General features: G+C 35.5%; 2 protein-coding genes across 2 annotated transcripts; one reads left to right on the top strand and one right to left on the bottom strand.

Annotated features, from left to right (window-relative positions):
- The first annotated feature begins 199 nt into the window (after positions 1–199).
- LOC106719382 (putative fatty acyl-CoA reductase CG5065) lies at positions 200–5626 on the top strand. The gene is made up of 10 exons (XM_045678668.1): positions 200–298; positions 1212–1328; positions 1820–1939; positions 2094–2219; positions 2719–2866; positions 3226–3327; positions 3730–3916; positions 4246–4352; positions 4826–4955; positions 5392–5626. Exons 1-10 carry the CDS (start codon positions 200–202, stop codon positions 5624–5626), a joined length of 1371 nt encoding a protein of 456 aa, XP_045534624.1.
- Positions 5627–6394: 768 nt separating this feature from the next.
- LOC106719533 (putative fatty acyl-CoA reductase CG5065) lies at positions 6395–14495 on the bottom strand. The gene is made up of 11 exons (XM_014513890.2): positions 14392–14495; positions 13233–13328; positions 13004–13120; positions 12206–12328; positions 11506–11631; positions 11002–11149; positions 9071–9172; positions 8720–8906; positions 8465–8571; positions 7906–8035; positions 6395–6608 (listed from the first exon to the last, which is right to left on the bottom strand). The coding sequence occupies exons 2-11, from the start codon at positions 13311–13313 to the stop codon at positions 6395–6397; spliced, it is 1335 nt and encodes a 444-aa protein (XP_014369376.2). The 5' UTR covers positions 13314–13328; positions 14392–14495.
- Positions 14496–17619: the final 3124 nt, after the last annotated feature.

The following is a 17619-nucleotide window of genomic DNA, read 5'->3' as shown; positions in this document are numbered from 1 at the left end:
TTGATGCAGTGAAGACAGTCGGTTTTTTTGTAAAAATTTTAGTACATTATAGTAACACTATCTTAGCTATAAAGGTATGGTTTTCGCTTAATTTTAAAGTTCCTTTTGTGATAAATTAAATTTAAAAGGATAAGTACAAGCAAAATAAAAAAAAAGTCTGAGGAAAATTATTAAATTTCAATAACTATTTTCAGGCACTATGAATATTGCAAATATTGAAACTTCCTACCTATCTATACCTGAATTTTACGCAGGCAGGACAGTCTTCATAACAGGGGGAACAGGATTTCTTGGAAAAGTAAGTAACATTTAACAGTAGAATTATACTGCCATGACAATTTGCTCCGCCCTATCTGACATAAAGTTAACGAACAAATCTCGTAAAAATTATGACGTATTTTGTCGATTCTTTTCAATTTAATTTTCTTATCTATAGTCATTCTCATAATTAATATTATATACAGTTTTTTGTCGTAACTAAGCATAGAACGGAGTCGCAGGCGACAACTAGTATTAATATATGTTTTAAAACCAATCCAGATAGACAGAGAGCCCTTCGTACAAAATTGACGAAATTAATATAGTATGGTTGCATCGCGAGTAACGCGTTGCGCGTGCTCCGTATACGTTGAATCGTCTACGCGAGTTATTAGGTCAGTATAGCAAAGCGACAACATATCAACTTTTTTTTTAAAATCATTAGGTGGCAAATGAGCAAACGGCCACCTGGATTCGACCATATAGCGAGGAGACCGTTGCCCATAGACATCCGCAAATGCAGATGCGTTGCCTACCTTTAATCAACGGAGAAGGGGATGCACAGAAAGAGGATATTTCTTCTTCCTATGCGTCCCCTCTTCTGTCAAATCCACTTCCCCTTCCCATCCTTTCCTAATAAGAAAAAGGTGGGAAGGGAAAAAGGACTAAAATTAGGCCTCCGGTACCACACTCATCAGATGAAACGCCTGTCTTCTATATGGTCGTGGTATTGCACCGGTCGACCCGACCAATTCGTGTACCCAACAAATATTGTTGTTGCGGGATCTACCACTGTTGAACTATGTGTATTTGCTACGGCATCTTGAAAGTTGCGAAGTGTTATGTTGCCCTGTGTATGAAGGGCCTTATCAAAAATAATAAAAGGGATATCAACGTACATTAACATAACTTTCACATAAATGTTTAATTATATATAATTTTGTTTCTTTCAGGTATTGATTGAAAAATTACTATACAGTTGCGACAACATCGACACAATTTATATATTACTGAGAGAGAAGAATGGAATCGGAGCAAAAGAAAGACGTAATCGATTACTAAACAGTCCTGTAAGAATTTGAATCATCAATAATTAATTTTAATAGTTATCATAATTTGAAAGTTTTCACATGATAACTTAATAAATTTTATATCAATATGGCCCTTCGTTCACAAGGCTATGTAAACCCGTCAAGACTAACACTGTATGGTTGCGTCACGAGAATCGCGTTGCGCGCTCTGCACACACAACGTTGAGTCGTTGACGCGAACAGTGTATTAGGTCAGTACAGTCATAGCGACTATATGTAAACTTGCAGAGACTTTTCTCACGACAATCTTGACAAAAAAAGTTGCGAGCGATTGTACTTGGGAACTTGACGTGTTGCATAAATAACTTAGCGATTAAAATCACCGGGTTTCCTAGATTTATGTTGTCTTGTGTACGAAGTGGCTAAGTCTTAAAGAAAATTAATAAAACATCGAAAATCGAAATACGTTGACAGAAATTTTAACGATTATTTTGTACAACTTTATATATAGATAACAAGAATTTTTTTAGGTATTCTCTAGACTGCGAGAGAAGAAGGCAGAGAGCTTATCGAAAATAAAACATGTCGTAGGCGATATCACTGTTTTTAATTTAGGCTTAACTTCTGATCAGGAAGAACTGTTAAAAAAGGTATTTATTATTTACCTTAACATCTACTTTAATAACAATAGCTGAAGTACGGATTCGAACCCACAATCACCGATCACAAACTGTCTTAATTTAAAATACAAAATCATCGTTAAAAATATATTACTTTCAAATTAATGTTTTGTTTTTAAATTAGGTTTCCGTTGTATTTCATTTGGCAGCAACGATAAGATTTGACGAACCTCTTAAGAATGCTTTAAATATAAACCTGGAGGGGACAAGAGAGGTTCTGAGGGCTTTCAAAAACCAATCGAAATTGGACGTAAGTAGCAATTTACAATATGTTAAATCTTTACAATCTCTTAATAATGGTAATTTTATACCCACTGCTAGACATATAGGCCGTCACGTCAAGGACACATCAAGTCACGTCACGTCTCGCTAGAAAAATGCCGAGATTCTGACAGCCTGATGTGCCGGCAATATAAAACATATTTGTATAAAGGATTTAAATAATAATAGGCAATAAATTTAATTATAATATTTACTGACAAACGACCGCCGTTACGTCATTATATCAGATAGAAATAAGCTCGTGACGGTTCCAGTGCATCCAGTGTTGGTAGAGAGACGCTGATAGGCCTCCTAAGTGACTTCAGTATACTTGCATACTAATAGACAATTTTAATCTTCTAATTCGTCAACTCACAGATTACCCATCAGATTATCAACCTAAACTTTCGCATTTATAATATTAGTAATAATTAGCAAGATTTGTCTTTTTCGTAATGTAGTTTGATTCACTGTTCCTTTGTTTTCAGGCATTTGTTTATGTCTCGACAGCGTTTTCTAATACTGATAAGAAAGAAATAGACGAATGTATCTATCCCCCGCCTAGAACACTAGCCGAAGTATATGCGTTTAGCATTAAAGAAGAGGTTTCTGATGAAGATCTTTGTGAATTTCTAAGTAAGTAACCGACATAATTGAATATTACAGTAAGTATTGTTTGTAACCCTAAACGAAGAACATTGGGTGCTTCGGTTTTATTAGGACTAAAGAAATGGACGGATTGCTAGAAAGGCGATATGAATTTTTATATTTTGAAGTGGCAAACGAGAATTGGCCGCAAATATTAATGTTGCGAGCTTTACCACTATACAAATGTTTAAGAAGGGTCCAATCCCTTTTTAAGCATTTGCACAGTGGTAGAATGATATATCGATTTAGGAAATGCTTCAACCCCACATAGGGATAGGAACAACAAAGATGGATTTGGTAAATTCTTGTTTCGAGTTTTTTTTAAAAATTTTATCTACATTTAACAGATGGTCGTCCGAATACATATACGTTTACGAAGGCATTGGCTGAAAATATGTTGGCAGAAGAGCACGGAGATGTTCCAGCTGTTATCGTAAGGCCTTCAATTGGTATGTATCTGACTTTTATACTAGAAAGCGATAAACAAGCATAAAATAAAAAATATAAGCGAAAAAAACTGGCCATAGACGTCGGCAACGAGCTAAAGATGCCGTTGCCTAGATTTAATTGATAGGCACCTAATTCTTTAAATAAGTATTGTTATTTTTTTAAGCCAATTCCTTTTTTTAGCAATTCATTTTTGAGTTTTAAGTTAATGTTTTTAATTGAATTTTATTTGAAGCCCATGTTGGGGGTTTTGCAAATGTATATCAATGTATATACTATAGTTTAGAGAACCGAATATGTTACTTTTTTAATTTCGCGCGGGGGAAGTCGCGTGCAAAAGCTAGTTGATGGATAAAATGTAGCCGATATAAAAAAAAGATATTGAATTTTTATGTTTATTGTAGTTACAGCAGCTGCAGAGGAACCGTTCAAAGGTTGGATCGATAACTGGATGGGGATCACAACATTTTTCTTTACCATCGCTAAAGGCTGGACTCGTGTTCTGTATGGGAAAAGAAATTTTGTTCTTGACATCATTCCTGTAGACTATGTTGTTAATTTGACTATTATTGCAGCTGCTAGATGTAAAAGGTAACATTGGTATATCAGGTACGTCAGGAGTACTAGTATAATGTGTAAATTAAATTCTTCATGAATCTTTGTTTCGAATTTCAAGTTCGCATAGTTTGCTGTATCACATTAGTATTCTTCAAAAGTTCTTAATTTTTTTAGCATTGTGGTGATACATATTTATGGTGAAAGATATCAAAAACATCAATCAGCGGCGGTCAAAGGGTTAAAGGACGTATTTACCTTAATAGTGTCGAACAGTTTTTTTTGGAGAAATACAGGCTTTTAAAGATTAATTTCAGGATCTGAAAAGATTTATTTAGTTAAATAATACTTTGTGCTTTCCCCAGATCCATTGATGTACCAGTGCTCAACATTTGTAGCAGTTCTGCGAATCCTATATCGTCCGGTCTACTTGTTAATTTGCTTATTAAAGAAAGCGCAAAGCAAAAATTTTGTAAGGATATTTTTACATCACATTTACTTTTGTTTTGTTTAAAAAGGTTATAAATGTAATTATTAGGGAACAAATTATCTGACCTGGTTACGGTTCTATCAGCAAATACTTCAGAAGTGGCACAGAAGACAAGACTTTACAAATAATATATTTTGGTTTAATTTCTTCCATCGAGCCAGATAAATTTTGTGATTCATTTACTTTGAATTTAGAAGTAAAAATGAATTGATAATTAAGTTAAGCAAATAAAAATCTATATCTTATATATAAAAAAGAAAGTTGTGTTAGTTACACCATTTATAACTCAAGAACGGCTGAATCGATTTGACTGAAAATTGGTGGGCAGGTAGCTTAGAACCAGGAAAAGGACATAGGATAATTTTTACCCCGTTTTCTATTTTTTTTTTATTCCGCGCGGACGGAGTCGCGGGTAAAAGCTAGTAATAATTAAAAATAACTTTTTAAATTTTCAGATGATATTCCCCTCTTCGGTGTGCTTTACATAAAGTCCGCTGTATTGGTTACAATTGTTAGTTTCATAGTAGAGACCATAGCAGCATATCTGATAGATTTGTGGCTTAGAATTACATGCAGATCTAAGAGGTTAGCTTTACCATTTTTTTAATCAATAGTATGTCATTATCGTAAAATCTTGTATAGTCGGAGTAAGAATTCCAATTTAATTCCTGTATCAAGTCAGAAAAACTAAGTAAATTTTTAAACTTAAAACTTTTAAATTAATCAAACTACTTCATACATTATATACTTACAAATATACAATAAATATCAAATGAAAGCATGTTTGACACAAAATATACACACCCATAATCTTACGTACAACATACCGTTACTACCATAACACGAAAAGTACTACTCAGCTCCCGTTCTTTTTCCCGTCCTGCTCGTCGCGAATTTAGTACTCGCGACCTAAAAGTTACTCGTTTGTTTGTGTTGTAATGGTCGAATTTCATTTTACTAATGGGTAGGAAAATAATATCCTCGACTGTAACATATTGAATAATTTAATTATATTTTTCAGTTTCGTTTCCTTCGTGGAAGTGCAAAAGAAGCAGTCTAGAGTGCGAGAAAAGATGCGCTACTTCCAATTGGGTTCTTGGAAGATAAAGTCGACACGCACTTCTGATTTGTACGCGTCTCTTACCATTCCGGATCGTAAGACGTTCCCGTGCGATGCTGGAGACTTGAGATGGTCTGAATACGTACCGACATATTTTAATGGACTTGTAAGATATTTAGTGGATTCTAGGAAGTAAGAGTACATTTGGAAATAGCAAAAAATTGGTAGATAATGAAATTTTTTGTCATATCTACAAAGTATTTTGTAATTTAACTTTTTATTTAAATATTCTTTATTTAAAAATAGTTATAATGTATGTTTCTCATGGTTCCTGAAGCCACAGGATAGACTAATTCATCCTGTTAGTTTTATTGTAACTATTATTAATGTGCAAATATAATTATTAATTTTAATATATTCGTAATTATTCTAATAATTTAATTTTGTGTTTTTTTTATTTTAAATTGAGAAGTAAAAGGTTAGCACGGTATGGGCATGATATGAGGAGGGAAGTATGGTAAGAGGGAAATAGAACTTTGATTATGAATGTGGAGGGGTACACCGGTAGGCCTAGGAAGAGATGGATGGATTGCGTGAAAGGTGATTAAGAAGGGAGTGACGACTGAGTTGATGGTACACAGATTGATATGGAGGATGGAAACCTGGTGCGCCGGCCCTACGTAAGTGGGACAAGTACAGGAGATGATGATGATAATTCTTGTAATTTTATTTTTAAGGCTTAAACCTATTACTTTGTTTAATAATTCGAATGGGGGAATGTTCGAAGAGCGACCTATTGCCTATACAAATATAAGCTTTGATGCAGACTTATACTGTGGGAAAAATATATAAATGGAAAATAAAACATAGATACGAAGTTTTTTATTATAAAAAAAAATCATGAAACTTAAGAAAACAAAACACATACCAAGAAATTAAAAATCCCGTTTCGCAATGAAAATATTTATAACAAATTAGATATGATACCGTTAAAATAAACGGGTATATATTCTGACCATGATATAGTAGAACTGTCGCATGGAAATTTCTCTCTGTCACAATTTGTTAATGAAGCGAACAGAGATTGAGTTTGCGTTGATTGTATTGACCACGAATTACTCGTGAAGTATTCCAACACGTAGAAGCTATTAACTATCTTCATCTGTTTCTTTACAGTCCTGTTGACAACATAAATAGCTTTTAGCTTATAAAAAGGAGCAGATTTTATACTTGATTATACTTGTAATTAATAGCACCACGACCAACTTGTTGATTCATCATCATCAGCTCACTATACGTCCCCACCGAGAGGCTCATAGCCGGCGGCGATAGCCTAATGCCTATCGCTGTCAAAACCTAGTTCCGGTGAGGGACAGTTAATGTTGTGCGCTGGCGGGTATGGGAGTGTGTGCCGGAACTCGTGCAGAGTTATGCCGTCAGGATCACGGTAGTGTGCGAGAGCGTTCCAGTGTTCCTGGCACAAGGCAAGAGAAGGTCACCGTGGGGTTTTAGTCGGTGCAAGCCCGACATAACCACCCTTGTTCCCGCAAGGGTGGTATGCGTAAGGCATTTCCCCACGTAAAAAAAAGAAAAAAAAAAAAGGGGTGACTAGGCCATAGTCAACCACATTGGTCCAGTGCGGGTTGGTTGACTTCACACATATCACTGAATTTCTTCTCAGATATGTGCAGGTTGTTTCACGATGTTTTCCTTCACCGTAAGAAAGTTGGATAAAGGTACATATGTAAATTGAAAATCGAAAAACACTAGTGGCGGGATTCGAAACCCAGGACCTGCAGATTGTAAGTCAAGTTCTTATCCCCTGAGCCACCGGCGCTCTGCAATTTGCTGATTTCAGGGGATTAAAAAGCTAGTTATTATTTTAATGGTGGTAGAGCAAGTAACAACATTTGTTGCACAAAAGGGATATCCACACGTAAGACAGACGTGAAATGGAAGTAATTCCACGTTTCGTCTGATGAGTGTGCGTGTGTAAGGCCTAAGTTTAGTCCCCTTTCCCTTCCCACTCTTTTCTTATAAGGATTGGACGGAGGAGGGGATGCATGGGAAGGTGAAATATTCTTTTTCTATACGTCTACTCTTCTTTCAATTAAAAGTAGACAAAGGATCTGCCATTGTGGATGTCTATGGGCAGTGATCGCTTCGCTATGTCAGGTGACCGCTAACTAATTTGCCACCTTATTTACATAAATAAAAAAATGCGTTTAGAAAAAAAATTATAGTTATCTTTTTTTAAGGAAATTGATCGAACTGATGAACGTGAAAATTGTCACTGTTTAAGTTAATATGATAAAAAAAAAAAAAAACTTTGATTACGAGTTATAGTTGATTTCCGAACGATGAGCGAACACTTGTTATATTAAATGGACATATAGAATTTCAATAATACAATTGTTTCCCATTGGGCTGATCGGCATACCGATCAATCGGTAGAATACACCCGATGACACATACCTCGCTTCCTTCCCCATTAAACGTAGAAAGCAATCAAATACAAAAGCCGGTAGAATCTGAGTCAGGAAGATTATAATTCTTGCAATAATGTGACTCTTTGTAAACATTACTGTCGGATATGGTATGACATCTGAAAGTAAAACAAAGGTTATATTGTAATTCGTACTCCGGAATGTATAGTCAAACAAGAGTTACTGGCCCGGTGGGAGATGCGCTGCTATCGCGGTTTGTCCTGTCAGAAATAAAACCTGTACGGGCCTAGAAAATTACAAACTCCAAGGAATTGATTTGCAACTTATGACTTGAGTTCTCGTAATCATTCCTTAGTATTTAAATTGATACATCCAACCACATTAGCAAATTAACCTACATGTTGTACATCACCCGCGATATTTTTATGGAATTTCGAAATTAAGAAAATGGCAACATTAAACATTAAGCTGCCGCTCCCTTATTGTTCAAAATATATTGTTAGTTTACATATTTTCCGACTGCCACCAGATTGATTTATGCCCACCGGGTCAGATAACGTCGGTCTAAATTTAATTTAACAACTTACTTTTTTTTTTCTGAACAGCTTCTTTTATGAATGATCTAAAAAAATTGCCTATTGGTAAAGGGTTCGTTCCACTACTGCTACAGTTGTAGACACGCAGTTCTTTAGATCTAAAACAATACATTAATTGAAAAACTATTATACATCCAATTTTTCACAACATGTAAGCCAAAAGTAAGTACGCAAAGTTAATTATTATTGTCTTAGTTAATCTTGTTTAAAAATAAACACCTTTTTTAAAATCTACAAAGAAAATACCTGTTACATTTCGCAGCCGCTACTATAGTGAAGTTCGAGACGAAATCTACAGGAATCAGGTCAATTATATTGGAAGATTTTCCAAACAACACCCTGAGATAACCGAGACTAACCATTGTAGTTATTGCTGTTGCTCCGGCCCAATTGTCTATCCATCCTTCTGTTGGCTCATTTTTACTACCTGTTACTATAAGATTACACACAATAAATATAAAATAAAACACTATGCGTATGCGTATCTCCATCAGTTACTCTAAACCGTATTGGTTAAGCAATAGATAATATGCAGATCCTGATTCGAATCCCGGCTCGTAGCAATTTGTTTAATTTTTATTATTATTATTTACTTACCAATGGATGGTCTAATTATAATAGTTGGAATATTTAAATGGTTTTCGGCGACGAAGTTCTCCGCTAACGCTTTGGTAAACACGTAAGTATTAGGAAGGTCTCCTGAAAAGGGGGTACAAATGTTTAATGAACAAAAATATACTTTATTTATACGAAACTGGTGAGTACATTTTTAATTTAAAAACTGCGCATCTAACGCAACGAGATGTAATATTTTTATATAGTCTATTTGTTCACTCCAAGTCAAATAATTGTTCATTCTCAGTCCAAGGTACTTTTCGTTGTACTAACTAAATAGCACTCACCTGAATATATTTTACCATATTGATACCCAATTTAACAGTTACAAAAAGACAATTTTCATTGAAGGTTCGATCTTAATTCGTGCTATTTAATCCACAATCCGATATATTTTGGAAATACAGCAAACTTACTATAAGTATTGCTTAATGAGGCGAAGGAAAATGAATCTTTTCCATATTCGTTAAATAATTCATTTCATTAAAAAAAAACTACTTTTTCTGTTTTATTTTCGGTGTTCGTGATTTCATGCTTTTAGTAAGTAATTGCCGACCTCTATTTTAATACATTCAAAATTAAAGTAACAAAATTAACAACGATACAAAAAAAGAACATTTCGCTCAGAAACAAAAGGAGGAGCAACAATGATAGACGTCAGTACATCTGTTGAACGAATTGTCCGGCTGGACCGGTGCAATATCACGACCATAATAGAAGATAGGCGTGAAGTGAAAGCAATTACGGGTCTTGTTTTATGAGTATTTGTTTCGGAAGCCTAATTTTAGTTCTCTATTTCCACCTACATTTTTCTTATAAGTAATGAATGTGAAAGGGAAGTGGATTTGACGGAGGAGGGACGCAAAAGAAGGGAAAAATATTCTCTTTCTTTGCGTCCGCTCCTCTTTCGTTTAAAGGTAGCCAAAGATTTTGCAATTGCGGATGTTTATTGGCAACGGTCGCATCGCTATTTCGGAGATTTTTTTAACATATGTCTGCCATTGCCGTGTTAAAAAAAAGAACAAAAACACTAAAAATCTTTTTGGATACCAATTTTTGTGCCAGAAACCCGCGCTTGCTAACTACCAAAATTTTAGCATAATATGTTCTATCAATCATACAAAATATGGCACCGGGAGCCGACTTACTTCCTGACGCAGCTTCTCACAGGGCACGGCTGTTTTGGCCGTTACCTGTGCGAGGTTGTGGGAATTGAGTCGGATCCCGGTTGCCACCATTGTGCGACTGGCGCCGTGGACACGGCCGAGCATACGCTCGCCGTGTGCATGGCCTGGGACGCTCAACGCGCCACACTCACTGGCGCAATAGGACGAGATCTTTCGCTGCCGGCCGTCGTTAGATCGATGGCCGGCAGCGAACAGAGCTGGGCCGCCGTTGCCTCGTATGCACGCGAGGTGATGGCGGCCAAAAGAGAAGCCCTGCGGGAACGAGAACGCGCCAGCGAAACGCTGCCGCCCCGCAGGGCCCCAACGAGGGGCCGCCGGCGTACGAGTTTGAGGTGGACACGCGCGGCAGGCCCGGGTGCCTGCTGCGCCGAATGTGGCGGATGCCCTCTCTCGTGTGTTCCGAGGGAGGGCATCATAGGGTGATGGGAGGGGGCGTAACATCCGGCCCCTCCCACGTGTTCGTTACAAAATTCGTTAACACGTGTCGAGCCCCTACCAAGGGACTCCCCTAGCCGGGTCGTGGATAAACTAACGTAGATGCCACGGCCTGGTCAGGCGAAGGAGAACACCGCGGGGTTTAGTGGGTAGTCCGGCCTTATAAGGCCGGGAGTCCCACACGAAACCGTCCCTGCTTCCCCCGCAGCACGGACGGCGAAGTGCGTAAATGCATTCCCCGCGGCAACAAAAAAAAAAAATCATACAAAATATACTATGTAAGATACTCACCTAATAACTTTTTAGTCTGTTCAGCATCATCGCCGTACTTTTCTATTATTTCATACACGTGTTTGTATGATGCTGGTGGAGGGTAAATAATTTCTTCTATGACTTGCCGATTCGAGTTAGTGTACGCAGTTGATATATATACAAATGTCTAAAGGCAAAAATCAAAATAAGTAATTTTGGTACACAAAGCCTACAAATTATCCTGTAAATAATATTATTAATTAGCTATAAACCACATCTCGAGAACACGCCATAAGGTGTGGTCCAAAGTTGCCGTAGTTATGTGAGGAGACGAGAGTAGACACACTCCTGGATAAGCCCAGCGCAGAAAGTACCTGTGGGTTCCTTTGGGGATACCGGCACTCACAGAAGTTGGTTGCACTAGAGGATGGCCACTGAAGGGGTTTTTAGTGAATCAAGTCACATAACCCTGTATTTTCCACATAACGCAGGGTGTCTTTTGAAGATATCGCAAGATACCAAAAAAAGGTTAAACAACCATACCTGTAATTGTTTTATTTTCTTGCTCAAATTAAGGACACGTTTTGTTCCTTCGAAGTTTACGTTCATGGCTATTTGTAAAGGTTCTACGAATCTTATTGTAGCAGCAGCATGAATGACAATTGCCACCTTAAATTAATACGAAAGTCTGTATAAGTTTGAGGTGAGTTTATGTATGTTTAAAATCTTTGAATGATCAACATTCTTCATATCCTCCTGGTATGTGAACTGTATCAACTTTATTCATGTTGGTACATTTTTTTCATATACATGGGTGAAAGTCGTAGGCCATTTCCATCGAATCTAATACACAGTTAAATCTATATATATAAAAGAAAGTTGTGTTAGTTACACCATTTATAACTCAAGAACGGCTGAATCGATTTGACTGAAAATTGGTGGGCAGGCAGCTTAGAACCAGGAAACGGACATAGGATAATTTTTACCCCTTTTCCTATTTTTTATTCCGCGCGGACGGAGTCGCGGGTAAAAGCTAGTCTATATATATAAAAGAAAGTTGTGTTAGTTACACCATTTATAACTCAAGAACGGCTGAATCGATTTGACTGAAAATTGGTGGGCAGGTAGCTTAGAACCAGGAAAAGGACATAGGATAATTTTACCCGTTTTCTATTTTTTTTTATTCCGCGCGGACGGAGTCGCGGGTAAAAGCTAGTAACTCATAAAATTATTTTTCATTTACCTTTTCCAATATAATGTTTTGGTCATCTTCTTGAAGTCCCAAATTTTCTTCAGCAATATCACCAGTTATTGGCACAACCTTCTTTAGATCTTCTATTCTTTCTTTTTTCAATCTTTCAAATATCTAAGAATAGATGAACTCAGTTGAGGCTAAGCTTAACGACTTTATTTTGGAGTCTGAATAATGCCCTAGACTGGTAAATGTGATGAGAAGAGTGGTAAAACGCTACGTTTGCTTTTTTAACTGTATTAAGACATTTAAAAATGTAAATTACGATTGTAAGCCACTTCCGATTCTAAACACGTGAAGTTAGCCCGTAAAGTAGTCGTCGCTCGTGCATTAAGTATTTAACAATGAATAAAATTCAGCACTAATTGTTAATAAAGTTGTCAGTCGTGGCATTTGTCTATCGAATCAGTTAATACTCGTAGTATCCGGTGTCAGGGTATAAATGTGGATTTCCACTGTATACACACTTGCGTAAAACATATTTTCAGTTTTCATATTATGTAAAAAAAATAGAAATAACAATATGTTCCAATCGAAATGTCGTAGGTACTTGATCGTAGTATTATAGTCTAGGGCATAACTTACATCCGTTATACAGATAAAAAAATCTAGTATCAAATGGTGACATAGACTATATTTATTACTTGATTTTTCTTAAATTCGGCGCGGACCAAGTCGCGGCCAACAAATAAAATAGCTGCGTAGCGCAACTTGAGTAAAGACAATATTGTTGTTGTACTTGTAAATTTCATAATATGAACTCCTCTATGGTTATTTGTATATACATACCGGTTGCTCGAACATGCTTTGTAACCTGAACTCTGGTGTAGCATTTTTCTTTCCACGCATCAAAAGATAGATTTTTTCTAATTTAGGACAGCTATACAAAAGCTTTTCTATTAACACCTAAAATGAGAAATTATTTAATTCTGATAGTTTACGAATGAAAACAACAGATTGTTTATGTATTGCTGCGACGTATTGTTTTAACACAAATAAATATTAATGAAATATTTACCTTTCCAAGGAAGCCAGTACCACCAGTGATGAAAATCGACTTTCCCGCGTAAAAGTCAGCGACGTTGTCAAAATATTCCATTATTTGATCCGAAATCTAATAGTAGAAGTAGAAGTAAATAATTTTTTGATTAAAAATAAAAACACCTTATGCATATTAACTTTGACTGTGTAGAATTTCAAAGTATGTTCTCTAGCTGTCGCCTATGTTTATTTTCAGACTATGTTCTACATCTGTGTCAAATTTCATCAAGATCTATTGAGCAGTTCCGGAGATACCTACCAACCAACATTCATCCATCCATCCAAACGTTCGCATTTATAATATTAATAAGATTATAGATAATTTTAGTAAATATTAATAAATAACACAATTCTGAACGCTTCAATATTTAAAATTTTTGGGCTCAGGTAGGCGTTAGATACGTACATTAACTACATAAAAAGATTTATGAGAGAATTGTAGATCTCAGAAAGTGCTACAAAAATTAGCGATGACATACCGCTTTATATCGCTATCTTTTCATAAAGCTATTTTTAATCTGTACATTTATACGTGTTTATGTTGTTAATAAAAAAAAAAAACGATTTTTTAAAATATTTGTCTTTTATGTCTGTCCCCAAGGCCGCGATTGTTCCGGATACTCTCCGAAACGGCTGGACCAATTTTCACAAGACGTGGACGAGAAGGTGGCTGATGCACACAGGCTAAGCAGCTTAGCAGACTTCAAAAAGAAGGAGGTTATCAATTCGACTGTTTTTTTTATTTTATGTGTGTTACCGCGATGCTGCGCCCTTGGTGGTCCGATTTTGATAAAAATTATTTTAATCGAAAGGAAGTGCTTGCAGATGAGTCCAATGACCAATGGGCGAAAACTGTTATCTTTCTAACATCATAAATGTGAAAGATTAAATGTATGGATGGATGTTTCTTCGATGGTATCTTTATAATTGAAATTTGGCTTAGATGTAGATCATAGTCTTGAGCAACATGTAGACTACAAATATAATTTTAAAAAAAAATACTTTTACAAAATTATTAATAACTTAAAAAAACTTATTTTAAAATTCGGGATTGCGGGCGACAGTTATTAAAAATATGAACATTTTATTGATATTACAATACTTAAATTAGGTAGTCAATGTAATTAATAGTTTACCTTAGGTTAAAGCACTAAACACACTCGTCCGGTTGAACGTGATTTCAAATAATGAATAAACAATTTTGTATACGTAATTCACGTTCGGAAAACCGATACAAGATGTTATGCTCATTTCAATGCAAACTTATAACTTTGAAAACAAAATGTAAGTGCATATTTAATGAGACAAACATTTAAAAAACGTGTCATTTTATTTTTAAAAAATATATGAATACTGACACATCATTCATGAAATATACAGGATGTCCGGGAATAACGTACCACAGATTACTTGGTCGAAAATATGACGTTTTAATCCAACTTACTTCTATCCAAAGTTACTTCGTTTGGGTACCAGAGGGCTTTAAAATTTGAAAATAATTTTACATTCATTCAAATATATCGAAAATTCTTTAAATTTACTTTGTTGTTTGTTATAATATAAAGAATATAAGAAATAGTGAGCTTGAAAACATTCAAGCTCTCTATTTCTTTTTAATTTGTATCGAAACTTTTTTCGGTTTTTTACCGCCTACGACTCCGTCTGTGCGGAATTAAAAAAAACGTAATGATTAGACTTGTGTTCTTTCACACTATGTTCTATGTATGTGTAAAATTTCATCAAGATCTTCACCGAGATACCTTCAAACAAACATCCATACATTTAAATATTTTTATTATTAGTAAGAAGTAACTTCCTCTTCTTATATATAAAATTCTCGTGTCACAATGTTCGTTCCCGTACTCCTCCGAAACGGCTTGACCGATTCTCATGAAATTTTGTGAGCATATTGAGTAGGTCTGAGAATCGGCCAACATCTATTTTTCATACCCCTACTAAGTTTTTTTTAACTGCGCGCGGACGGAGTCGCGGGCGACAGCTAGTCTTATATTATATAGATTCGATCAGAAATAAACATGTTAGAGAGAATATTGCAAATTCATAAGAAAATAAATCTTTGGTCGTATTGTAATCTTACTAGTTTTACTAATATTATAAATGCGAATGTTTAGATGGATGGATGAATGTTTGTTAGAAGGTATCTCAAGAACGGCTCTAAGGATATCGATGAAATTTGGCATAGATATAGATCATAGTCTGGAAGAACACATAGGCTACTTAATTTTTTTTTTTAATTCCGACCGTACGAAGTCGCGGGTGACAGTTAGTTCATGAATAATAACAATACCATTATCTATTACAATGGCTATAGGTGTGTCTAAGTTTGACATTTTGATTATTAAAACTTTGTAAAAACAATTTACTTCATATTTCATGTCAATTCAGAAACTTAGATAAAAAATTCTGACATAAATACTTACATAAGAATGAACAAAAGCATCTTATAAAGGAACATGAATTGTAAAACAATTTCAAACAAAATGCATTCAAAAGTACCATAAAAAACAATCTCAAACAAAATGCACTGAAAAATAACAAAATAATGTCATATATCGCTCGTACCAACGCCTATAGATCTCTAGATACTCGTAGATAGCTTGTCAGACGGTTTTTCGTCTCAAGTAGCTTAAGCAATAAGTAGGCGGCCGGCTATAAAAATCAAGTCAGAACAATGTTTATACAATTTGAAAATTGTTGAGACTTTTGTTACGACAAACAAGTTGTTTTTGGCAACGCGCGCTGTGTACGAAAATCTATGACGATGAATTACGTTAGTCGAGTCTTAGCAAGTAAAATAAAACGCCGAGTTTCGAAGATTTACGTTGCCTCGATGTGTCAAAGGGCCTAATAGAGCGTTCTGTCAAAACGGTTATGTCACCTCTTTTCCAAGGCTTTATGTAAGTTACTAATTTTTTTTGAATAGTTTGTTAATTAAAAGCAATTCTGGCAAAATAAGAGAGTTACGGTACATGTATTAATGGTTTAAATTTCAACTTTCTAGCTTTATCGGCAACAATGTTATAAGGGTATCAAAAGTGCCCTGAACTTTTTAGACCGTCCTCTCCTAGGTGGGGGCAGGCGGCGTTTTTATTATTTTTGTTGTAAATAAATAAGTCCTTACTTACTTTGCTGTTAATGAGCATATACTTGAATATATATAAAAAACACGCAACGGCTTCCCTTACCCTTTACGCCTGTTGAAAATAAATAGTTAATTTTTATTTTCACAACTTAATACAAATTTTATTTCAGTATTTTATATGTGCTATTCTACCTTAAACTTGTCGATGTGAATATTTGATTATTTTGATTTATTAAACATCACAATTGTATTACCACTCTTATTCGCTAAGTGCACAAAATGCATCCCAACGATGTCATGTGGCGAATGAGACGTTTTTACACTTTATTTTTCGACTACTGGTACAGATATAATTAATACAATGAATTTTGGACCCAGTATTAGATGGATAAAGTACCCAGTATTAGAAAAGTGTAATATTAAAAATGTTAACGCTAATATTTTTAATATTAAAAGTGTGACGCATTGCTCAAGTGGAAGTGAGTCCACAGTTCGAAGAGTCGATTTATGACTCATTTGGCATGCATTATAATTGTGTGAATATTTTTTATTTCCGTTAACAGACAAATTAGTCATTTCAATAAGTACTCACTTAATGCAATTACGCCTATTTATATGTTACCATCTTATATTGCTTGAGTTCTAAAGCAACCTTGTAAGTTCCTTGTTTAATATTGTTCCCTGATTAAACCGCAGGTGCCGGACACATCTTAACTTATTTGCGTATTGGAGATATCTATAGGGGCAGGTTATTTAAAAAAAAGGGTAACTTATTGCTTGTGTATGTTTTAGACAAAAAAAGATTACGAAGCGGGGTCTTATTTAGGAAAAAGATAAACAAAAGTTACTAAAAATGCCAATTTTCGTCTTTTAGAAGAAAAAATTTACAGATGTATAAGGTTAACGGACACTTATCAACTCCACGCCCGGGTACCTCCTCGCCTACATCGTGTTCGGTACAGTGTACTTTTGCCTCGCAGACAAAGGATGAAAGTTCGTCCAACGCCAGATGAACGCCACGGCAACCAAAATTCCAATTAGTCTTCCAGATGGAGCTTACGCCGCGTTGGTGCCAACTGCAAGACGGAACCAGTTCGGTGCCATGTCTGGTTGCATTAATTAATAAGTGCGTTATAACCTTTATACTTACGTAAGTATAACAAACTGTTCGTGGTGTTCCGAGCGGCAAAAATTATCGCACAGGAAAGAGATATTATGACATGATAAGTTATATTTTACATAAAGTAATTTATCATAGTTT

This window comes from Papilio machaon, chromosome 7 (assembly GCF_912999745.1).
Source record: "Papilio machaon chromosome 7, ilPapMach1.1, whole genome shotgun sequence".
NCBI lineage: Eukaryota > Metazoa > Arthropoda > Insecta > Lepidoptera > Papilionidae > Papilio > Papilio machaon.
Note: the sequence above shows the minus strand (reverse complement) of the source record. Positions and strands in the feature narration are given on the sequence as shown.